This window comes from Alosa sapidissima, chromosome 1 (genome assembly GCF_018492685.1).
Source record: "Alosa sapidissima isolate fAloSap1 chromosome 1, fAloSap1.pri, whole genome shotgun sequence".
In the NCBI taxonomy this organism is placed as follows: Eukaryota; Metazoa; Chordata; class Actinopteri; order Clupeiformes; family Clupeidae; genus Alosa; species Alosa sapidissima.
The window spans coordinates 16,588,964-16,613,291 of NC_055957.1; the positions used below are offsets into that span (position 1 = coordinate 16,588,964).

Genomic DNA, 24,328 nt, shown 5'->3' on the forward strand with positions numbered 1-24,328 from the left:
TCAGGTCAGAGGTCACGCCCTTCACTAAGACCATCCACGCAATGCCCCTCCCCTCTGTGGCTGTTGGATAATCTTTCACCAATCAGCATAGACCACTGTGTAAGGACAAGCGTCGGTGGGGCTACTGGCGAAACCGCCCTCCTTCAACACTGTTTGTATTTTTCTCTTGCTACTCTGCACGAAGCACAGCGGGGAAAGGACCTAACAACTATTTATATTTTCCTCTGGATTGAAAGACCCAGGCGTGTGGGGTTTACTTCAAGTGTCCACTGAAGCTTGGTTCACAACGAACTCAAAGGGAGAGCTTTCACTCACTGACCCCAATTCAACTAGTATAGATGGGACACTCTCTCATGCACAGCCATAACATCTTACTGCTGTCAACAGATCCATCTTTGTGGTCTAGTGTTCTTTCTCTCTGATGATACTCATAGTGCTGTTCTTTAGCGGTTTCCTAATTGGTTTCAGTGTTGATTTGACAATAAAGAACATGGGACTTGGTTTGCCTGTGAACCTGCAGTATTTTTGATGATAATGTGAAAAGTACTTGTTGGTGGTAGCCTAGCCTAGTTGTGCAAAGTACTACTGATGTGTATGTGCCATGAGGGGAAAAAAAACAGAAACTCCCTGAGATAGCTGTGCCATTTCCAATTAACAAGTCGGCAAAGCGGACTGCTGAGTTAGTGTAAGCATTATTGTAAGGACAATCAGTGTAGAGAAAGAACATCACTTAACACAATGGTGGCAGGTTAAGGTCATGTTAGCCAGGCATATTAACAAACACGTATAGAGATAAACCAAGGTGAACCACTAAATATTGGTGGCCATGATTAAAGCATTAAAGGTAGGGTCCATAATCCTGGTGAAATATTTGCTGGTTTTTGAACTCAAGAGCCAATTAAATTACACCCCTCCCTTCCATGTTCCTGAAATAAAACTACATGTTAGAGAATATTGTTATTGAAAATTCTTGGCCGGTCCAAGGCCTGAAGGCAGGGGTGGAAGGGAAGGATCTTAGAAGCATGGGGACATGCAGAAAAAGCAAGGGGAAGGGTCAAGAGGAAATATGGGTGTGGCCTTTTCCAAGCTCATTTGTGCAACTCGAGTTTCAGCAACTAAAACTAAGGCTATGTTCACACTTGGCATGACAAGAAAAGTGTGCCAGGGCACTTTATCGGGACAAAAAAAAAAAACGCTGGTGGCAAAAAGCAGTTGAAGGAGTCTTTTTCTGCCATACCAACATGTGCTAATTAAGAGTTAATGTTAGCTAGATAGTATGCAATAGACTGCAATACTGACCAGAAAATGTGGGTCCAGTTTTACTAACGAATATGAATATGGTGATAAACTTTAATTCTCACGTCATATAGCTAATTTTGCTCAAAGTCAATCGCAATAAGTTTCTCCACTGCCGCTGTCTCCATTTCTGCTGGTTGTTATGGAATACGAATGTCTCATTACTCAGCACTCAGCTTGTAATTGGTCAGCCGTGAAAAAAGCGTTAGGGCGCTTATTTTTGAGAAGGTGATCTTTTTTCAACTTTAAAAGAGTTGTAAAAAAAAAAAATCTCAGGACTTGGACAGGATTGTAATGTAAAAAGGACGCTGCAGCTTCAAAGAAAACATATGTGAACACAGCCTCAGACAGGTAACTTATGTCACAGTATGCCAAGTGTCTGCATCGCATCTGGCTCTGCTTTATGCTTTATATTAAGGCATCATTAACTAACATTAATTATTAACACAAATAAACTCCAGTCTCAATCAAACATTCTAGATTGCTTCAGATAAACTTTGGTATTAATTAATCAGAAATGTATTTAAAAAAAAAAACAAGTTTATTGTGTTGTTAATGTTAACTAAGTACATTTTACATTCAGGATCACTTAGATAACTTGGTTCTTAAATTAAATTATTAAATATTAACTGAAGAATTAACACACATAACACAAATAATACATATTGTAGTCCATGTTTAATTAATGTGAACTAAAAATCTTAATTCATGTTAGTTAATGAAAACCCTTATGTCAGGCATTATCAAAACCATTAAATTGGTCTTCTGTGTTTTTCAACATTAAATGGCCTGATTAAACCAAGGACATGTATAAACAACTCTGCGCGGTGTAGGTGTGTCTTTGAGTGTGTTATGTGTCATTATAACCAACATTTAATTTAACCAGCCCAGCATGTACCCCCTCTCCAAACCACTCCATTCCATGACTGTAATATAACATTCTTCCATGGATTTGTCAGTATGATGACAGTAAGTTTTGCATAGAGCCTAATCTTATGGTTGTTCAGTAGATTCTCTGCTCTCTCTTTCTCCCTCTCTCTGCAACCCCCTGCCACAGAAAAGACAGAAAATAGAGATGGAGAGAATAAGAAGAAAATGGAATGTAAGACAAAATTAAGATATGCGATATAAGATATGAGAAATAAGATATGCGATATAAGATATGAGAATTAAGACACACATGAGCAAAATGGCAGCATCCTGGGTATTGTCTGCACTGATGATTTCAATTAGTGTGTGCACAACATTTGAGGGATTTTATTCATTGTATCATTTTAGACCTTCACCACAGCTCACCACAAATTGTAATACCGATGGCCTACACATGTTGGTAGATATGATATGTACTGCCAGTGGAGGGAATTTCTATTGGGTTATTGAAATCGGAAAAACTAATTGTTACAGCACAGCAGAAACCCCAATGTCAGAATAGAAAAATGCATCCTGATATCATCAATGAATATTGTTGAAAATGTCTGTGTGCCTAGTGCCATGCCTACATACTTGCAAAAAAAATCAGGTTTGGGTAACTATTTAAATTACTATCATTTTCTTAACTTTTACTATTGGGTTTCAAAACATTTTCAACCCACAAAATGTCTACTTTTGTAGGCTAATCAAGGTGGTTTTGTAAATAATCATGTGTTTCATCACAGGTCACAGTGCAGTTATAGTTAGACTATAGGCCTTCGCCTTGCATACAGCCTTTGTGTGCAAATTTTTGGTAAGAAAAATAATGCACTAGGTCTCATTCACTTTTAAGCATTTATCATTCAGTATTTTAATCAATCTTTAGGCTATTGTGTTTTTTAAAAATATCAATAAAAATACAGCCTGCAGCCACACGCAATTCACAGGGAGTGCTGTTAGGGCGTGGTGTCTCTCTGGTGTTCAATTTAGGGATCTAGTTGAACATTGTTTGACAAATCTGAGGCACTCACACGAGGACTATGTGTTTTAAAAGTCTTTAATCTCACATGGTCATTCACTTAAACCATGCATTCAGCCTTCATTGTAAGTCAAAATGGTTGAGTCCGTCTGGGTATTACCAGGCTAGGTTGAGTAGGCCAAAGATTGTTAAGGCGGAGCAAGATACTTCGTCGTAGTTCATGTCTATGGGCGCGAAATGGGGATCGAATCCTGTCTGCATAAAGAGGCGTGTCGATGACGTATTGACGAGCGTACGTTGCAACCGGCCAACAGCAGCTGCATAAATAACCGGCGCACACCTGATATAAGGTTGATTTTCTCCAGACTGGAATGCTCAAAAATGCTAAAAATGTACCTGAAATGTTCAGAAGGGTTTGAGGATCATGAAAACGTGCCCGAAATTCACATTCCTAACTCTATAGAACCAAGACCTTAGCATATGTGGTGAAATTCTGAGCTATGCCCATAGACTTCAATGGAGCAGTCGCTGCCTCTGCTCTGCATAAAGGGGGATTTTGACCCCCCCCTCGTGCGATCCGGGTTCCCGGAAGTGGCTCCTGATGAAACATCTTGCTCCGCCTTAACAATCTTTGAGTAGGCTACTAGCCTCTTGGTTTGACTTCTGAAGACCAATCATATTTTAGCGACCGCCTACCCGGAAGTCAACAACACGTATTTGAGGCAGTGATGATCAAGTTATCAAAGTGAAATCTTTTGAAGTGTAAGATTATCGATTACAATTACATTCCTTTACAATTATAATTCTAGACGTTTACTAGTCTATCTACGGTTGATAATTGGTCAATTATGTTATCTAAGGACTGCAACAGTGTTAATGTTCAGTCCAGGTTGTCTTCGATCATGGAGGTATTGTCTAAATCAGCTGTTGCCGAGATAACTAAGGTGTTTGATGACGGTTTCCTACTCTTGCGATTGGAAATGTGTCGGAAGGACGCAAAAATCGAGGCTTTAAAGCAAAAAGTGGTCGATTTGGAAGATGATTTGCAGTCAACACGTCGAATGACAGGCTCCGCACCTCTGCCCTGCTGCGAAGAAACAGCGGACGGTGAAAGGAAACACGATGAAGGTAACAGCCTACCAGCATAAGCACGTATAGTAGCCTATCTTGCTCTAATGCCTGGTTTATGCTCAAAATGAAGAATTTATGCCAATGAAACTGTCAGTGAAATCAGAATGCCAAGTCCTTACTCCATTACTCCAAAATAGTCAAACTGCTTATGTTGTCAATATAACAGTTTAGGCTAGTATTTTTAATGAAAAATGCACAAGGCAGCACTTCTGCGTGGTATAGTCTAGCTAGCTATTTCAAAACTTCTAAGTTACACATTATTGTGTGAGACAGATTGATTGCAAAAGACTGGATGTTTCAAAGTTTTTACTTCGCCTATGTAGCCCACTGCACTGTTTGTAGAAAACAAATGCTTTTACAGCATTGTGCAAAGATTTACAAATTTACAGTAAAACATAGGAAACACACCTGGTCAGAACGGTGCACCTCTGTAAGTCAGATTTACTGGATAGATAAATCTTTGATACATCTTGATTCCTGACATTCCTGTATGTCAGGCCACACACACACACGCACATAGCCTACTGTAATTCGCTTTAGTGTAATGTGTGACTACAAAATTGGCTAGCATAGAGACTGTTGCTGTTGCTATGGAATAGTTCACTTGGCTTTTTGCTTTTCTGTTCAGGACTTAAGGAATGCCATGGAGGAACCGGCCAGAACCATCACATATTTCCGGTGATGCAGCAGAGCCTGACCAGTCCTCCGCAACAACTCGAGGGAACGCACTCTCTCGTCTGTCACAGTGCCGAATGCGACGCAGAAATCTCACAAACAGAGGATGGCAACACAAAGGTCCCACACACACAGGACTTCAGTGTGCAGACCAGACAGAGGGTGGACTTGGACACTCCAGATGTGTCGAACTCAAACCCACACAGCGCACGTGCTCACACCTCTACCTCTCAGCTCACACACACACATCTCACAGACTCTCAGGACTCGGCCTCTGCGCTCACACACACTCAGGGTCCGGTGGGGGTTGGGGAGCTGCAGCTGGAGCTGAAGGCTGAGCAGGAGGAGCAGCTGGACCAGACCCTCCACCAGGGGGCAGTGGAGTGTGAGTACACGCCTGGGGCAGCGGAGCACGGCGGCCCCCAGTCATGGGCAAACAGCAGGGCAGAGTCACACCACATGAGTTCTGAGACAATGGGAGGGGCTGGGGCAGAGCTTACAACACAGCCACAGGAAGCAGAAGCACACCTGGAGCCCTTTGCGATGGACGTTTCTGGAAGCGGGCAGATCTCCCAGATGGATTTGCGGCCTGAGGAAGTGGAGCAGAGAGACCTGCAGCCGTGGCCTCACCGCAAGGAAGAGCTAGAGGGGCAGGGACATCCTGTCAGTCACCACCCACTGGGTGTGGCCTCGCTGGTCCACCCCTCCAGTCAGCCATGGCTGGCCGTGTCTCCTAACAGTGGATCAAGGGCAGGGCCTAAAAGAGGCGGTTCGGCGGTTTGGAGCAAGGCTGTGTCCGCACACATGCACACAGCAGCTTTTCCAAAGCCAACACAGGAAGTGATATCACACCTCAGCCTGCAGCCGTCTGCCTCTCGGGATAAACACCTCCAGGCTCAAAAGACATCTGTGCAAGGCCAGGTAAACAACAACGTTGTCATGGACAACCACAGTGGGAGAGTTGGTGTTGGTGGCGGCGGCAGCAGAGGTGGCGGCGGTGTTGTGGGGAGGAGTGCTGTCCAGAGGAGGGCACCGGTGAGGGAGAAGTGGTTCATCTGCTCGTTCTGCGGGAAGAGCTTTGACCGCTTCAGCCACCTGCAGATGCACCAGCGCGTGCACACGGGGGAGCGGCCGTACAGCTGCGGCGTGTGTGGACGCTGCTTCACCCAGCAGAGCAACCTGCGCACCCACCAGAGGGTGCACAGAGACCGGCTCACACACACGCTGCCACACACACACGCACGGACATACCGGTGATCAATTTTAAACACACTACCACACACACATACAGGTCATGTAGGTCTCTACCATGGATAATTGGTTAAACAAAGAGATGCATACATTAGAGGGTCTACAGTGACTGGGTAACACACACAGAGCCAATGATTGATTAAGTACAGGTACACACACACACACACACACACACACACACACAAGGTTGCATAGTGACATGGCTAGACACACTTATAGCAACATACAGTACACACAGACGTCCCTACCAGTGATCGGTTAAACACAGATACACACACCAGTTGGGCAGCAGTGACAGCCCTGCGCAGTCAAACATCCACACACATTCGTGTCCCTACCGATATACTAGGACACACAAGCTTGAAGAGGGACCACATGGACACACACACACACACACACACACGCACACACACACACACACACACACTCGTCCTTACTGATGAGGGGGTGAACATAAAGACCAAGGCCAAAGGCACACAGAAGTAGAGCCAGACACCCAAACGCAAAACATAGCCATAATAGCAGCCACAGGACCATACGAAAAGGTTCACACAGTTAGGGCCTAACAAACTCACAACCTGCTGATTCTGGCTCATCTAATGACTCAAACACAAAAACAAAGACACTTGCAAGAGCATTTTAGAACCCTTACTTTTACTATGGTCATTACCTCTAAGGAAACTTTTTTACAATCAACAAAGGACACCAAGTTCTATGCAGCGCATTCAAGAATCGTACTGCTACAGTATGTGACATCAGTGCAGGCACATTAATTGTGTTGTTTAAAAGGACGCCACACTGTGCAACCTGCTTAGAAAGTTACCCCCCAACTGTTACATGGAGTAAGAATTCTAGTGACATAGTTTTCTTTCACAACTTTCTCTTTCTCAGTCACCCAGTGTAATAGGCAGTGTCCTTTAGGGGTGGAAGGGTAATTTATGATCACCCTTATTCTACTATTATATACTGTATATTGAAACACAAAACACCCAGACTATAACTGTCTATTTTAATGTCATGTCTTCCATGCTGCCAGTTATACAACCCCAAATCAGAAAAAGTTGGGATGTTGTATAAAATGCAAATAAGAACAGAATGTGATAATATACAAGTCTTGTAAACCCATATTTAGCAGCAAAAAGGACATAGACAACAAATCAAATAGAAAAAAATGAAAGTTTGGACTATTTCATGGAAAATATGTTCATTTTAATTTGATTTGATGCCAGCAACATGTTTAAAAAAAGTTGGGACAGGGAATGTTTACCACTGTGCTGCTTCACCTCTTCATTTAACAAAATTCTGTAAATGTTTAGGAACTGAGGAGACCAGGGGCCTATTGCACAAAACTAGGATAAGGGATTAAGCCGGGATATCTTGGTTATCCTGGCTCAATTTATCCGTGATCCAGTTGCACAAAAGCGGGATAGGGGGCAGCAGGATATGTTATGGTATAAGTTACCATGGCGATTTATTCTGTGGAGCTGGCCTGCTCCAGACCAGGCTAAATTCCAGGATCTATTTAATCTCATCCCTTATCTCAGTCAGCAGTCACCACAAACGGAAACCAAGTTATTTCACTGCCCACTACACATATACCTAGACCCACTGTCATTATTGAAACGTTTGTGATCATTAAATAACTTTTACATACTCGCCATTCCCGACCTGCCATGCGACAATGTGACGTCACGGGAGTGCCTAACCATTTTGCGCGTGGTGGTCGCGGCACTAGTTGCAATATTCTCCTAAACAGAGGTGTTGCTGTTTGTTGCTGTGGTGAAAAGGCTATCGCTACCTACTTCACACCGTAGAAGAAGCAATGAAGCCCCTCTAGTTGCCATGGTGAATCTGTGATCGGTGGCGGGGTCATGAGGGAGCCGTGAGCGCGCACTTATCCAGGATAGGTTTCACCTGGCTTGATGAATCCGTGTCTGCTCATCCTGGCTTGCTCGTTGTGCAACCAATTAAGCCTGTACGCTCTTGTTTTGGATTCATTGAGTGCAGCTCTGTAACTTATCCCGGATGTCTTAATTCTGCTTTTGTGCAACGGACCCCAGTTGCTAGTTTTGTGAATGAAATGTTGTCCCATTACTGCCCGATATAAGATTTCAGTTGCTCAACATTATGAGGTATTCTTAAGGCCCATTCACACTAAGAACGATAACGATAACTATAAATATAATATAAATATCGTTCTCGTTAATATGAATGATGACGTTCACACATAAACTATAACGATAACAACATGAAGAATGATATCGTTGGGGATCACTTTCAGAGCGATTTTCAGAATGATAAAAAGCTAATAGCCAATCAGAACCCATCAAATTTTAACCGTCACATTCATTAACACAAGGAGAGACTTTGTTTATCGTTGTTCAGTGTGAACGCTTTTATCGTTATGGTTATAGTTATCGTTATCATTATCGTTCTTGGTGTGAATAGGCCTTTAGTCATGTTTTTCATCTAATTTGACAGGTCTGGACTGCAGACAGGCCATTTTAGCTCCTGGACTCTTCCTCTATGGAGAAATACTGAAATATATGCAGAATTCATTTTGCATTGTTTCCTGAAATTTTCAAGGTCTTCCCTGGAAAAGACATTGCCTGGGTGGCAGTGTAGCTCAAAACCTGTATACCTCATTCAGAATTGATTGTAATTTGGCAGATGTGCAAGATACCCATGCTGTCACCTCCACACCATCATAGATTCGGTTCATAGGTTTCGAACTGAGCACCAAGCAGGATAGGTTGGATAGGCCCTCTCCTCTTTAGCCCAAATGAGTCCATGATTTCCGAAACGAATGGCATTTGTAATTTAAAAAAAAATAACATTGTTTCATCATTTGTGCACACAGGTTTACACAGAGTGATAAATACCCCTACATCTTTACTTCTAAGAGACCCTGCCTCTGGGATGCTCTTTTTCATTTCCAATCGTGTTGCCAGTTACCTTATTATGGAACATTCCTCCTTTTGTTTTCTTTATCATTACACAACATTTCCAGCATGTTGTTACCTCCATTCCAACTTTTGAAACATGTTGCTGGTATCAAATTCAAAATTAATATATATTTTTCATTAAATAGTCAAATTTGTCACTTTCAACATTGGATATGTTGTCTGTGTCCTTTTTGCAACTAAATATGAGTTTTGCTGATTATTACATTGTTTTTATTCACATTTTACACAATGTCCCAATATTGTCTGATTTGGGGTTGTTATTATTGGGTTTCATGACTTACAAGTTGAGTGACTTGCAATGAAACTGAATATTAAAATCAGTACATTTGTAATTCTCCTGACTATAACCAAAGTACTTTTAGGCAAGTCCCTCCACTCGGCGGCCATATTGCAACGCTTTTTGGGCACTAATCGGGCATCTGTTTCGGCAAAAATGCGCATGTGCAAGGCTTCACGACACCAATCTGGGTGCCAGCCGAACCTAGTCCCGCCCACAACATTTGAGATCGGAAAGTTCGGTCTGGCATTGCTCCGTTGTGGAGCAACTATGCTCGCCCCAAATCTGGTGGACCAATCAAATCGGGCTTTACGATGATGGACAGGTGAGCAACAGCGCCTCGTCTATCACGTCATCTGAGCATGCTTAGGTCATGGGCGGATTATGAACTTGCGGGCCCCTGGGCCCAGATGTTTTAAGGGCCCCCCACTAATTGTCACTTATGTGGGAGGGGGGGTTTGGGGGTCTTCCCCCAGAAAATGTTTAATTTGTTTGATGTGATTTCCTGTATTCTGGTGCATTTTGGGGATGGCCAATACTAAATTCAATCAGATTCATAGCCTACATCCTGATTTGTTGATATTGAGGCAATGATTCCATGCAAAGGCTTGGGCTTTAGGGCTCCCTGACCCCTTGGGCCCCCGGGCCTGGTAGGCCCGTGCAGTAATCCATCCCTGGCTTAGGTTGATTATGTTTGCAACAAAAACGCTGTGGCTAGAAGGAGACAGATGGCTTCTGACCCCATATGGAAAATGCATATTATTTCAATGATGTTTTATCACTGAAAACAATTATTTCTGAAAACTTTGGCCAAAGTTAAGATGTGGGAAAACTCATAGTTTCACTGCATTGTGACATGTTGTTACCTCGTTCGTTTGAAATCTCTGATTGACCACCTGTTCGAGGGATTTGCGACAGCCTTTCCCAGCTGTTTATAATATGTTTGTAGCAGTGTTCAACAGAATTTTTTTTCCCTAATAGCCTACCCTACGACGTATCTCTTAGATTTCGCTAATGAGTGTTGTAGGAGATATTGATGGCACAATAACTTTTACAAAAAGTGCAGAGGCATTCCCCCCGTATCGGTTGAAACACGCCCCATAATTACGTCCCAATGGAGCAGTATCAGACTCAACTGACTAGAATTGATTATGGCTATGTCAGGCTATATAACTAGCACCTTGTCTGCTGTCTTTCTTCTGTGCCTGACATGTTACCTTTACAGCTGACAGAGGTCATCCTCAGTCACCTGCTTGGACCAATGACATACTGTAGGTTTTAATACATGAAATACTTAACACTGTCTAATAACACAAAAATAAAAAATGTTTTATTCATACTCAACACTCAAAAGAAACATATGGTAATACAGTAGCATCAAGTAAAAAGTAAGTCTGAGAATAGTTTAAAAGTACAAATATTAGTTGTGACTATTAAATAATGAGACTTATTACAAGTACACACAATGTATATGGGTATAACGATTTTTTTTTTCATTACAATTGCGCTATCAATCTCATTATCTAATAGTCACACCTCATATACAGATCCTCAGGAGAAATTCTGTTGTAAAAGACTAATGTAAAGTTGTCACTCTTAATAGTCATACTTCAGCTTGCCTTGCACACACTTGGGCTTCAGGTGTCCAAACAGCACATTTTCTGAAAGACTGTCCAAGTCATTCAACAACTGTATTGTAATAACTGAAGTGTTAATTAGTTATCCATATGGAGTAGAAAGTGTATGTTCTTCCATCATGTTAGTCTGTCTTTTGATGTATCACACTGAGCAGGTTTCCGATTGAGGTTCTTCCAACCACAATTTATAACCTTACAATTTGTACAAAGCTGTAAAAATAAGTGTCCGATTTCATTGTAGCAGTGATTGAGCTTAACTGAAAACGTCAGGAAGTTGTTGCAAGTTGTAGTCACAGTGATTGCCAGGATATCATGTCACACCAACTGAACAAATAACAGTCACATAGCAGTTGATCCTGGAACTGATCCGGCCTGGGGGAATTTGCTCCAACTCTGGCCAACCGCCGTGCTAGTCCTGGGTCAAAACCATGTTCAGTTCTATTTGGTATTTTTATTTGATGTATTTAGTAGACGCTACTAAGTGACTTTGTGACTTAGGTTGCCTTCACACTTGGTCCGTTTAAATGGACTGAACCTGAGTGTGATTACTCCCTCCTAGCCCTGCCCCAGCTGGTCTCTGTTCACATTGTTTATGTCATAAACACTAGCTTCTATTTGCCAATATCGCTTGGCAATGCCACAAAAAAGGCGGTAGAATCATATGGACATTACGTTATCAATAGCGTTTCTTTTCTGGTTTTGCACCGGAGTTCTAGCGAACTGTACTCTACTCCAGACCACTGATTTTGGTCCAGTCTCGGGTTGGTAGACTGACATTATCAAAATTTAATAAGACTTAGACTTATTTTAAGGAGTGTTATTATCAAGACAAATTTACTCAACGCACTGGCAGACAAATTTGCTTGTTTTTCAGACAAATTTGCTTAACGCACTGGCAGACAAATTTGCTTGTTTTAAGTATACTCTTTTGATCCTGTAAGGGAAATTTGGTCTCTGCATTTATCCCAATCCGCGAATTAGTGAAACACACTCAGCACACAGTGAACACACACTCATGCCTACTGGTCGGGGTTCAAACCGGCAACCCTTAAGTTACAAGTCCGAAGCGCTAACCAGTAGGCCACGGCTGCCCCTGTGGATGGGATGTCTTAATTTAAGAAAAGTTTGACTTATTTTAAGTCAAATGATTTCACAAGAAAGTGCTAGGTAAGTCTCTTTATACTGAAAACAATACCAAATAATTTATCTTGATATAAGATTAATTGTTAGATAAGCAGTTTTTGCAGTGTGGTTAGGTGCTTTGCTCTAGCCACAACGTTGTCCAAGACCCCTGACACTCTGGCTATCCCATTTCCTTATCCTCTAAGCCACCACTGCCCAGTCTCAGGTTGGAACTTTGGCAATTTTGGTTTGGAGTCAGTTCTTGCTTGAAACCATACCAGTTCTAAGTCAGAACTTGTTTCTAGGCTGGGTCTAGTCCAAAAAAACCGTATCAGAGCCACCAACACCAGTCCCAGTAGCTAGCAACGGCCCTAACTTCATCACCCAGCCAGAAGCTCTGGCTGAAACATTTGCCGCAGCTTTGATCATTAAAAAAATAAAGCGTCTACCAAATACTTTTCAGGGTACAAACATGATTAGAGGAGAAAGGATGAAGAGGATAAAGAGTTGTGATGTACCCTCGCTGGTCCAATGGAGGGGGAATGGGGTTTGATAGTTCATCATTTGATTTGCCCTGGTGGGTGAGTGGAACAACACTGGGGGTGGGGTAGTTATACGATTTGCCCTCGAGGGTGCAGTATAATTGCATTGGGGTGAGGTTTGGGCCGCAGAAACCCATTGCTGTAGTGGAAGTGATTGGACAGCGCCTCAGAGATCTGGACTGAGCTTGTTGCGTCATCGTCCTCGTCCACCCCCTCTGCCACCCTCTCTCTCTGCAGCCAACCCTCCGTCCGGCCATCCACCACCCTTACTTGCGGAGACCACCCATCGGCCTGTCCGTCCACTACCCCCTCTCTGGAGGTCCAGGGCTGCATCTCTCCCTCCGTCCCCCCCGAGGGGCTATGGCTCTGGGACTCCAGCAGCGGGGCCTCTGAAGTCAGAGGAGGAACCAGGGAGGAGTGAAGCCCAGAGTCCTAGAGATACACAGTAGAAAGAGAGAGATTAGATACATTAGATAATAATAATAATAATAATAATAATAATAATAATAATATGTTTATTTTATATAGCGCCTTTCTCAAACCCAAGGTCACTTAACATAGTAGAAATATAAAAGATATATAGATATAAAGAGAGATCAGACATAAAGATGCCCATTGTCCCTGGAGCAACTTGGGGTTAACTGCCTTGCTCAAGGGTACAACGGTGGAAGCCGAGAATTGAACCCACAACAGCTACTGCATGCTAGCCCAACTCCTTAACCACTATGCTACCACCGCCTGACAAGATTAGATATGCAAAAGAAAACAACACAACAGCAGGAAAGACAAACCGATAATTGAACAATAAGGTGGTGACAAATCTTCTCAATTCACAGAACAAACCAGGGATGAGAGACACCCAGAGTGGATAGGAAAGGAGAGAGAGAGAGAGAGAGAAGAGCAAGAATAGAGAGCATCGGAGAGACACATTAGGAAATACATTAGACAGAGATAATGGTACATTAGAGAGAAAAAATGAATGAACGAATGAAAGAAATAATGAATGTATGCATTGATGAACGGATTGATTTATTAATTCCCTGAGGGAAAAAGAAAAACAGACAGTTTATATAATTCATGCATATACATAAACACACCCAATGAAATAGATGGCAAGGTTTACAGATACAGAAAAGTATACAGAATTGAGGGAGAAAAGACTAGAGAAATGGAAAACGGAGAGGCAGAGAGAGAGCGAGATGGGCGAAGGGGAGGCGGGTGTAGGGTGGTTTAGGGTTTCATCTTTAGGAGTGACTGACCTCAGATGAGGACCAAGGAGGAGCGCAGGCCAGAGGTCTGAGGATGGATAGCATAGAGAGAAAGGGAGGGAGAGGAGGGGGTGTATGACAGAGCATGTCAGAAAGAGAGGAGGGAGGGAGAGAGAGATTAAGAGAAATGACTTTTTCAGTACGTGGAGTCAGAAATGCATGAGGACAAGAACATGAAGGAGAGTGAATTGGGGAGGTAATATTAGAAAGAACAAGTTTAGGTGCAGAATGAGAGAGTTGTATCCAGAGAGGAAGAGAGGGGTAAAGAGATGAAGGCATACAAATACGGAGGTAATATTAGAAAGAACAAGTTTAGGTGCAGAATGAGAGAGTTGTATCCAGAGAGGAAGAGGGGTAAAGAGATGAAGGCATACAAATACGGAAAGAGGAAGAACAGATTAAAGAGTCATCAGGGAAGAAAAAAGATACGGCCAAATTTGACAGTCAGGTTAAGCACATCTGTAATAAGGTCAAACCAAATTTAAACTGTTTTCGTTTTATCAGAAGGAACCTGTCACACCAAGCTGCAACACTATACATGCATGCAATGATTTTCTCTCATTTATCATATTGCATCACACCATGGTCACAGGCTTCCTCAATACTATGAAACCTATAGTCGCAATATACAAGCAAGCAATAAAAATCATGGACCAGAAACCACTGAAATGGCATCACTGCCGCATTTTAAGCATACACAACCTTCTCACTTTTGAAAATGTTATCAATTTTAGTACTCTAAGATTCTTTTTTAAATGTCTAAATAATCACGTGTCAAAACTGTTTTCTGCAGTGGCCATCAGGCGTCAGAGCTCTCACAGATGATCACACGAGCCTCCACCTGTGATGATTGTTCCATCCCTAGCTGCAAGACCTCTTTCTGCCAGTCTGCTCTCTCTGTAAAGAGGACCAAACTTTGGACCTCTCTACTCACTGAGCTAAAGTTAGAAACTAACAGTAAAGCTTTTAACAAAGGACTCAAACAATGGCTAAAGTCTAAACAACAGTGCTCACATGAATTGTCCTTTAACCGGTTGACTGCTTGCTCAGATTGCCTTTGCTCTGTATCTTATTTATGTTCCTTACATTGAAAATTGATTGTATTTCTTTTTTCCTTTCTGTTTTTTTTTCTATCTTTGTCTGTTTTTTCCTCTTCCTTTCTTGATATTTTAATTGCTCTATCTTTTCAAAAGCCGCCTATGGACAAGTGTTGCGAATTAGCATCTGTGCTAAAACACTCAAACAATGCATCTGGTTTGTCCAATGTAATTGCTATGTCCATATCAAATAAACATTAAAAAAATAAACAGATGAGGATGGAAAAGGAAGGATGACTAAAAAAAAGGATGAAAAAAGAAAAGGAAGAAAGGAGAGAAAGAGAAACAAAAACACTGTGGGAAAAAGCTTGAGCCTCTCCCTACACTGAATGTGTTGAACATTACATTTTTGTATAATAATGTATGTTTTAGTTCAGGTTTACATACTATATGTTATGTTTCGAAAGAAACCAGGTTCTTCTTCAGTATTTGAGTGTCTCACTAATGCAACAGCCATTCTTGTACATCCAACCTGGTCGTCCATGAATGGCTCTCTAATAAAGATCATTCGGCATCCATTGTTAGGATAGTGAGGGCATTCCCTGAGGCAGATAAGTGATATGCATTGTCTATGCTTCTGCAGAGAATAGTGCTGATATAGAATTAATATTATGTGATGCAGCCTCCAAAAAGCAGGAGAGACTGAGGAGTGTATATGGGGTACTGTGCTTATCCCTGAGTTGTCTATTGTCTGCTGGAAACTGCAACATGATGGTCATGTGTTTTATTTAAGTGTCCATATATTGTCATATGTCTGTACGTAATGAGTTTGTCTAAAAACAATGTACCGGTAATTGTGTATTTTAAACTGGTATAAGATAGGGCCTTGCCCCAGAGAACTTTGATTTGCTGCTGGAACTTTGTTGCTGGTAACATGTCCCCGGTCATGATTTTGGTTGTGTACCTTTCCTCACTGCCATCACCAGTAAGAAAACACCATCTCTCTATCTCTCTCTCCCACACACAAACACACACACACACTAACTCACACACGTGGACCAGAGAGTGGACCCAGCTCTTGATGTAGGTCTCCATGCTGAGCTCTCCATCTCTCAGACACACACACACACACACGTACTGTATGTACTACTATACAATATAGTAGTCGATGCTCTTAAGGTAGGTCTCCACAGCCTAAACACACACACACTGTTACACACATTCCCTCACAGCATACGCACCAGAGAGTGGTCACTGTTTTTGAGGTAGCTCTCCACACGGCGCTTGCTCTCTTCCCTCTGTTTCTCTCTCCAGGAGTAGTTGTCGCTGGCGTGCTGAAAGCTCGAGTAAATGGGGGGGCGGCCCAGACTGTCCAGCTCCTGCTCAGACACTCCCCCTGGTGGCTGGCGTAGGGCAGAACACTCCTGGCACCACACAGAGGGACAGAGAAATAGATTAGCAACCTTGCAACCCTGCAGTTGTCATCTTAATCTAATCATTAAGAGGAAAATGAACGGATTCTACAGCCATTAGACTCACCTCCAGAGATATACTGTTTTTAGTCACAACAAACATATCATCCATCTGAGTGAGAGAGGGGGGGGGGGGGGGTTAACAAGAGTGTGATTACACAGATCTAGTGACATTATATTTAGATCTTCCCTGCATTCTGTGTTTATGTGTGTGTGTTTACCTGACTTCTAATGTCTGTGCTGGTAGAGTTTAGTCTCCTTAACGAGGTCTGTCTTGATATATTGTTAATTTCTTCACTGAGGAGATGAAAAGAGAGGGAGAGAGAGAAAGGATTTAAAATTGTGTTCAAGACATTGTGATAGTGGCACTGCTATATTTTCTTAGTTCAGAGAGGAAACAGACTCACGTTCTCTCACAAAGCTCCCTCTTCAACATCCTGTTCTTGCGTCTATGGTGATGGATCACAATGATGATGACAATCACCATAATAACCACTATGGCTCCAGCAACCCCGGCCACGATGATTGTAGGGAAGGTGTCGACTACTGGCTCAGGCAACCGCACCTCTGGACACAGACATAGGGTTATTTTACTCTCACACAGACATGAGATTAGAGTCCACACACACAGAGAGACATCAGGTTAGAGTACATCACACACACACACACACACACACACACACACACACACACTTCATAAAAGCCAGCCTTTCACATACATAATGGCAAGCATACACATGGTCTCTTTCACACAGTCTTGGCATAGACTAGGCTATTACATTATTCTCTCTCTCTCTCATTCTCTGCATACACCTCAGATTAGTCCACATTATTTTTCCTGGTTTATTTCAGCCAATCAGAGGTGACACATACCTCTCCATCCCTCACTAGGAAGTTGTAGGAACTCTGAGCAGAACCCTCTGTTCTCTTACACAAGTGGAAGCTGATCGCCATGACAAACACTTACCACCAGGGGGCAGTACACACATACAAAACCAAACAGGCTTTTTTAAAACTCCTTTAACCAAGCTAATGTGGTTTAATGTATGTTCTGTTTTTTTGTTCTGTAGAAATGCCCACATAATTGAGACATCAGATGGACCCCTCACTTCGGTAGGACAAGAAATAAGAGAAGTATGTGTGTGTTTTACCCCCACGTTTCATTTTCATTATCTTTTCATTTTCAATTTCAATGTGTTTCTATTGTTTCTGTATTTCTGTACAACTGTGCTATAATCAAATGAAAGAAGAGTTGTTAGTTGTTAACTGTACTGAAATCAGATGTGACCATCACAACAAGTGCACCCACCTCTCACGGTCACCTGCAGCTCTCCTTTGTCCGCCCCCATGCGGTTCCTGGCCTCGCATTCATAGACACCTGCGTCCGTCGCGACTAGCGGCCTACCAAAGACAAGCCGGCTTCCTTCGGCAGATACATCTTCTGGTAGATCTCCACCTCTCCTGCAAAGTAAAAGTAAGGTTAGAGAGGAACATTATCAACTGATCAACTGCAAACGCATACTGTTCCCATAACCCTCCCATAGTCTTCACTCTAGAACTTAACTTTTCTAGAGCTTTATTTGAAATGGATTTCTAGGTCAATGTTGTCATATGGCCATGAATATACATGTACAATATAACGCCAATCAAACTCGATTTCAGGTTTTATCACAAGAGTTTATTCGGTTCCACTTCAAGAACATGGGTACTGGGTAGATCACTTTGGTAAGGTCTGTGATCCCATATCAGGTTCAGTTGGCCATTTTAAGTTGAAGAGGTCTGCACTGCACTTGCATGGCTAGGTATTATTATGCCTCTTTGAACCTGATGTGACACACACACACACACACCACACGCACAAGGTTGTGCAACCTTCCTGGTTCACGTCACCAAAAACCTGTTAAACCTGACTGCGTACCCTTTGCGTGATAACACAAACAAACAAATTATCTAAAACTGTACTTTAGTTACACACACATAGACACGATGTGGCAAAGACTAGACTGGGGGGTTTACCTTTACATTCAGAGTTGTTCAGTACTGACAAGACTGATGTACAAATTGCTCTCTTTCTGTAGTCAGGCATTCCTAAGGGTGGCCTTTTTCTCTATAAGGAGTTCATGTGACAAACAACACACAACAGGTATGTATTAATCTCTTTCTCTCTCTCTCCTTCTTTCTAAATCTCTTGAAACAACACGCCCCAGAAACTGATGAATCAAGTCCTTTGGGGGGGATCATGTTCCCGTAGTAACTACTGAGTTGTCTGTCAAACCGTTCTCAGGTTGGTGACCCCACCCCTTGCTCTTTTCTGGGTTCACAATGGCCCATTATCCCAACATGGCACACCTTCCTACCACAGTCACCATAATAATTTACATGACAACAGCCACAACCATAGTCACCTGTACAACAATGTCAACATGTCAATTGGCCTTCTAACTCAACCAATCTAACCCCATTGCAACTTTAATTAGAAGAGTGCAAGGCCTTAACTCAACTCCATAGGTCCCATAGGTTGATTAATTACTGGTGGCGTGCCACAGTATCAACATCCACCGCCACACAATGATTTTCCATGCTGTACTATTTCTATGCTGTGCTATGACAGTTAGGTGCAGTGACACATTAGTATTGTCATATGTTAATCGCAGTAAAACATGTTCACATCACAAATCAGACTTAATTATTGTAGCCTATTACTTCCTGTGTGTCATATAGCATATATAAGCACATTTCTTTCAATAACTTTTACATAGTGTACATGACAGGTTACACATAAGTTTCTGTTTATGACCATGTTATAATTTATATTGTGCACCCAATTTGATTTAATGTGAAAGCAATTGCAAGGTGTAGCCTATTTAGAATCCAAGAGGCTACACCATATTAACTGTAGACATAGCCTCCTTGATAATCTTCTTTCAAAAAGGAGACAGCTTATTATGTAGTGTTTGGGAAAATCAGATCAAATCTGGGTAGGCCTACTTGTATTAATAGAGAAGGCCAAGATGCATTGAGATGCATTAAGAATCATTTATTAATCAAATTATGACCCTCTGAGTCTGAATTGTAATCAAATTCAAATTCTGCAGGTGAAGATTAGGCACCCCCCCCCCCCCCCCCGACCCAAGTTGGCTACCACCACAAATAGAATCAAATTCTGTGGGAAACACTGTACACCTTTATAATTAAGTTTAGTCAGTTTACGGTTTACACAACGGTACCTTGATTGAAACCACTGTTCCACATGCCACAGTAAAACATCTATTTAGTTTTGCCTGATGAGGAACAGAACAGACCAGACCAGACCGGCAGACTGGTGGTGGAGGGCTCCTTCATTGCCGTGACTAGTTGAAAGAGTGTTAAGCGGGGCTTTAACTTGGAGCACCAGACTGTACGGATCACAGCTGACTCATCAGTGGCGGCGCGATGCTAAATTACCCCAAACACCGGACTGAGCGGCAGCACAGAGACAGCTGTGTCTGTGTCTGATCTGCCTCATGCATGTCTCTCTCTCTCTTTCTCTCTCTCTTTGAGTGATCTGTTTTATCCTCCTCTGGCTCCTGCAAGGAGCCTTTCATCACTATAGACTACTATACTGCCTCTATGGATGGGGGAGATGGGGCTGGGACAGCTCTATGTGTGTGTGTGTGTGTGTGTGTGTGTATGTGTGTGTATGTGTGTGTGTGTGTGTGTGTGTGTGTGTGTGTGTGCGTGCGCGTGTGCCTGCTTGTGTGAACTAGACATAATTTGTCTGTATGTATGTGATTGTATGTATGTCTGTGTGTGGTGTGTGTGTGTGTGTGTGTGTCTGTGTGTGTGTGTGTGTGTGTGTGTGCGTGCACATGCTTTGTTTGTCTCAACCACGTGCACCCTGGGTGAGCTCAGCGTGGCCCGTATGTGTGTGTCTCTCTATGTGTCTCAACCATTTGTAGCCTCCTGCATATACACATAGCTGCTGCCTTTAAAGTGGCTGCGCAATTCTGCACAGATCTTAAGCTTAACGCACACCAAGCCAACTTCAAAAGCACTAGCTGCGGTGTCCACTGACTGTTGAGTCCCCTTGTGTTGCCTGTGTGTGGTAAAAAGTTTCACGGGATCACACAGCAAAGACTATGGTCCACAGACATCTAGTATGTACACTGGTGTGCATAAGTTAAGGAACCCATGCTAAAGTTGACTAAAAAAAGGAATAAAAATTATCTTTTGGAAAATTGATCGTAATGCCTTAATTAAATAAATGAGGAAAAATCCGACCTTAAAGGACACCAATTTTCTTTGTGAATGAATCATGCATCGTACATAAATAAATGTTATTCCTTGAAATACATTTTAAAGGCCAGTTATTTCATGGATCCAGGATACTATGCATCCTGATAGTTCCCTTGGCCTTTGGAATTAAAATAGCCCCACATCATCACATACCCTTCACCATACCTAGAGATATCATGGTTTTATTACAGTTAGCCAGTGAGCTCAATGCAAATCAAACCAGCTATTAATAAAACCAAATTAGAGGTCCTTAGAGGTTGGATTTTCATTGATTTAATTAAGGCATTAAGATCTATTTCCAAAATATTTTTTATTCCAACTTTAGCATGGGTTCCTTAACTTATGCACACCAGTGTACATTCTGCGCCTGTAAGATAGGCCGAAATACAAAAGCACATATATATATTCCATTTCCTACACTGGACTATTTGAACTTTCAACAATGGGACCGAGACACTAAATAGGATTCATGCATTATCATACCAGATATGTGACCATCCCACCTCTTGTAACATACACCTCAGGTGGCTTTAAACACCATGTTCTATTCTCTACATCTGACTAACTTATGCATTTATTATGTATACAGACCTTACTGTTCTGTAACTGACCCCAGGCAGATGGGTCAGGGCCTTGAGTCGTGGATCTGCTCGAGGTTTCTTCCTATATGTATCTCCAACTCTAGGAAGCTTTTCCTCGCCCCTGTTACCCATGGGCCTTCTTTTCTTTTCTCTGATTGTCTAACATTCTGTAAAGCGCCATGAGACAAGTGTAATGTTTTGGCGATCTATAAGTGAAATTAAATTGAAAATTGAAATAGATATACAACACGGAAACAAAGCAGCGTGTGCTCACCATAGATAGTTGGGGGCCAAGCAGCGAAGCTGCGAAGGCACCCATTGTGTTTCTATGATTTCTTATTGGGGGCCAAGCAGCGAAGCTGCGAAGGCACCCATTGTGTTTCTATGATTGGGGGCCAAGCAGCGAAGCTGCGAGGCAACCATTGTGTTTCTATTTGTTCTTATTATTGGGGGCCAAGCAGCGAAGCTGCGAAGGCACCCATTGTGTTTCTATTTGTTCTTATTATTATTATTATTATTATTATTCCGCCATTGAAGTCAATGGCAGCCCATAGAACCGTCTGGTGAAAAGTTGTGAAATTTGGCACACTGATTAGGGATAGTCCCATAATTAATTTCACCAAGTTTCATACCGGCACCTTGAGCGCTCTAGCGCCACCAACAGGCCAAAGTTGGACTTGCGTTCACGCACGTAACTTCTGACCTGTTGACCCGATTGTCAAAAATGAGGTATCGTTGGAATCCTTGGACCAAGCCGAGTTCAACGCACCCTATGACGTCATTTTCCGCCATGATGGATTTTCCGCCATATTGGATTTTAGTGAAAGTGAAACTAAAACTTCACAGGTCACAAATTTTGTCCGATCGTCACCAAACTTGACACACATGCTCTTCAGACCAAGCCGCACAAAAGTTATTCTTTTTCGTCTTCGGAACTAAAACCGTTCGCGCGTAACAGCCAATCGAAATTTGCGGCGAAGCCGCCAAACAGGAAGTGAGCTCATATCTCAGCAACCCATTCATCTATCATAACCAAACTTAGTCCATGGACTCAGGACCCAATCAGGGGGACGCTCAAGAAATTTGGTGACCTTTGACCTCTAGGGGGCGCTGTAATTAAGAAACATGCTTTTTGGCCTGTAGCTGCAGTTGTGCTTAGAATTAAAACGCACTAGTGGTGTCTGGTAATACTGTTGGAGGTCCTTAGGCCGACCCAAGCCAACTTGTGATGTCATCGTAATTGATTCGGCCGCCATATTGAATTTAATCAAAAACACGTACAAGTTTTCTCAGGTCACAAATTTCATCTGTTCTTCACCAAAATTGGTAGAGACCATCTTCAGACCATGCCTGATGAGTGCATTGCTTTCTGGAACAATTGACAGAAGCATTGACCTGTACCAGCCAATCGAAATTTGCGGCGAAGCCGCCAAACAGGAAGTGATTTCATATCTCAGCAACGCTTTCATGTATCAAAACCAAATTTAGTACATGTACCTCAGACCCCATCGGGAGGACGCTCAAGAAATTTGGTGACATTTGACCTCTAGGGGGCACCGTAATTGACAAAAATGCATTTTGGCCAGTAGTTGCTGATGCGCATTATTTTGCAATGGAAGTCAATGGCAGCCCATAGAACCGTCTGGTAAAAAGTTATACAATTTTGCACACTAATTGGGGACAGTCCAATAATTCATTTCACCAAGTTTCATGCCGGCACCTCAAGCGCTCTAGCGCCACCAACAGGCCAAAGTTGGACTTGTGTTCACGGACGTAACTTTTGACCTGTTGACCCGAATGGCAAAATGAGGTATCATTGGAATCCTTGGGCCAAGCCGAGTTCAACACACCCTATGACGTCAATTGTTGACCTCTGTGTTTAAATCACAGCAAGTGTGATCATATCTCAGTCAATCTTTTATTTTTTATGTGAAACTGATGACCGCAAGTTCCATCTAGTTCATTCTAATGTGTGCGTGCAAGGGTGGGGCGGGGTGGGATGGGCAGGGGCGGTTGCGGCGGTGGGCTGGCTGGGGGAGGGGGCGGCGACACTCAGCCCTGGTTCAGCCCCACAAAATCAGTTATGTTTTGATGTGAAACTTGACCTTGTAACTCAGCCAATCTTGGGTTGTATGGCATGGAACTTGCTGTGACTGCTTAAGGCTATATGTCTGATGCAACGGCATTGACTTACATGGTTAATCTGGCCTGCTGATCTCACTGCTTGGCCCCCTCATTGCTGCTTGCAGCTATATTTATTATTATTATTCCGCCATTGAAGTCAATGACAGCCCATAGAACCGTCTGGTGAAAAGTTGTGAAATTTGGCACACTGATTAGGGACAGTCCCATGATTAATGTCACCAAGTTTCATGATGGCACCTAGAGCACTCTAGCGCCACCAACAGGCCAAAGTTGGACGTGCGTTCACGCACGTAACTTTTGACCCGTATGGCCGATTGTCAAAAATGAGGTATCGTTGGAATCCTTGGACCAAGCCGAGTTCAACGCACCCTATGACGTCAATTTCCGCCATGATGGATTTTCCGCCATATTGGATTTTAGTGAAAGTGAAACTAAAACTTCACAGGTCACAAATTTTGTCCGATCAACACCAAACTTGACACACATGCTCTTCAGACCAAGCCGCACAAAAGTTATTCTTTTTCGTCTTCGGAACTAAAACCGTTCGCGCGTAACAGCCAATCGAAATTTGCGGCGAAGCCGCCAAACAGGAAGTGAGCTCATATCTCAGCAACCCTTGCATGTATCAAAGCCAAACTTGGTGCATGTACTCAGGACCCAATCAGGGGGACACTCAAGAAATCTGGTGACCTTTGACCTCTAGGGGGCGCTGTAATTAAGAAACATGCCTTTTGGCCTGTAGCTGCTGTTGTGCTTAGAATTAAA

General features: G+C 42.7%; 3 protein-coding genes across 5 annotated transcripts in view; 2 read left to right on the forward strand and 1 right to left on the reverse strand.

The window, feature by feature from the left end:
- tle2c (TLE family member 2, transcriptional corepressor c) overlaps positions 1-501 on the forward strand; it is a 24,407-nt gene extending 23,906 nt beyond the window's left edge. For both annotated transcript variants that reach the window (XM_042091909.1, XM_042091900.1), the window contains exon 14: positions 1-501. This exon is cut by the window's left edge and continues 74 nt beyond it. The gene's annotated coding sequence lies outside the window, so the exon portion shown is untranslated.
- A 3,390-nt stretch (positions 502-3,891) lies between these two features.
- Positions 3,892-7,350, forward strand: LOC121708846 (zinc finger protein 853). Its single transcript, XM_042091776.1, has 2 exons — positions 3,892-4,312; positions 4,944-7,350. The coding sequence occupies exons 1-2, from the start codon at positions 4,033-4,035 to the stop codon at positions 6,245-6,247; spliced, it is 1,584 nt and encodes a 527-aa protein (XP_041947710.1). The 5' UTR covers positions 3,892-4,032; the 3' UTR covers positions 6,248-7,350.
- A 4,961-nt stretch (positions 7,351-12,311) lies between these two features.
- nectin4b (nectin cell adhesion molecule 4b) overlaps positions 12,312-24,328 on the reverse strand; it is a 131,595-nt gene continuing 119,578 nt past the window's right edge. The window contains exons 6-12 of one of the 2 annotated variants that reach the window (XM_042091763.1): positions 17,872-18,023; positions 16,970-17,129; positions 16,784-16,859; positions 16,630-16,674; positions 16,332-16,514; positions 14,045-14,081; positions 13,136-13,217 (exon numbers count right to left, since the gene is read on the reverse strand). In XM_042091763.1, coding sequence (XP_041947697.1) covers positions 14,046-14,081; positions 16,332-16,514; positions 16,630-16,674; positions 16,784-16,859; positions 16,970-17,129; positions 17,872-18,023 — 652 coding nt within the window. In that variant the 3' untranslated portion in view covers positions 13,136-13,217; position 14,045. Of the gene's footprint in view, positions 13,218-14,044; positions 14,082-16,331; positions 16,515-16,629; positions 16,675-16,783; positions 16,860-16,969; positions 17,130-17,871; positions 18,024-24,328 lie in introns of both variants that reach the window. The other variant, XM_042091755.1, reaches the window with a different exon arrangement.

What these genes read in the sequence shown, in the direction of transcription:
- LOC121708846 (XM_042091776.1), top strand. Translation starts at nt 4,033, where the DNA reads ATGTTATCTAAGGACTGCAACAGTGTTAATGTTCAGTCCAGGTTGTCT. An exon ending in TGAAAGGAAACACGATGAAG is followed by an intron (nt 4,313 to 4,943) that starts GTAACAGCCTAC and finishes TTTTCTGTTCAG; the next exon opens with GACTTAAGGAATGCCATGGA.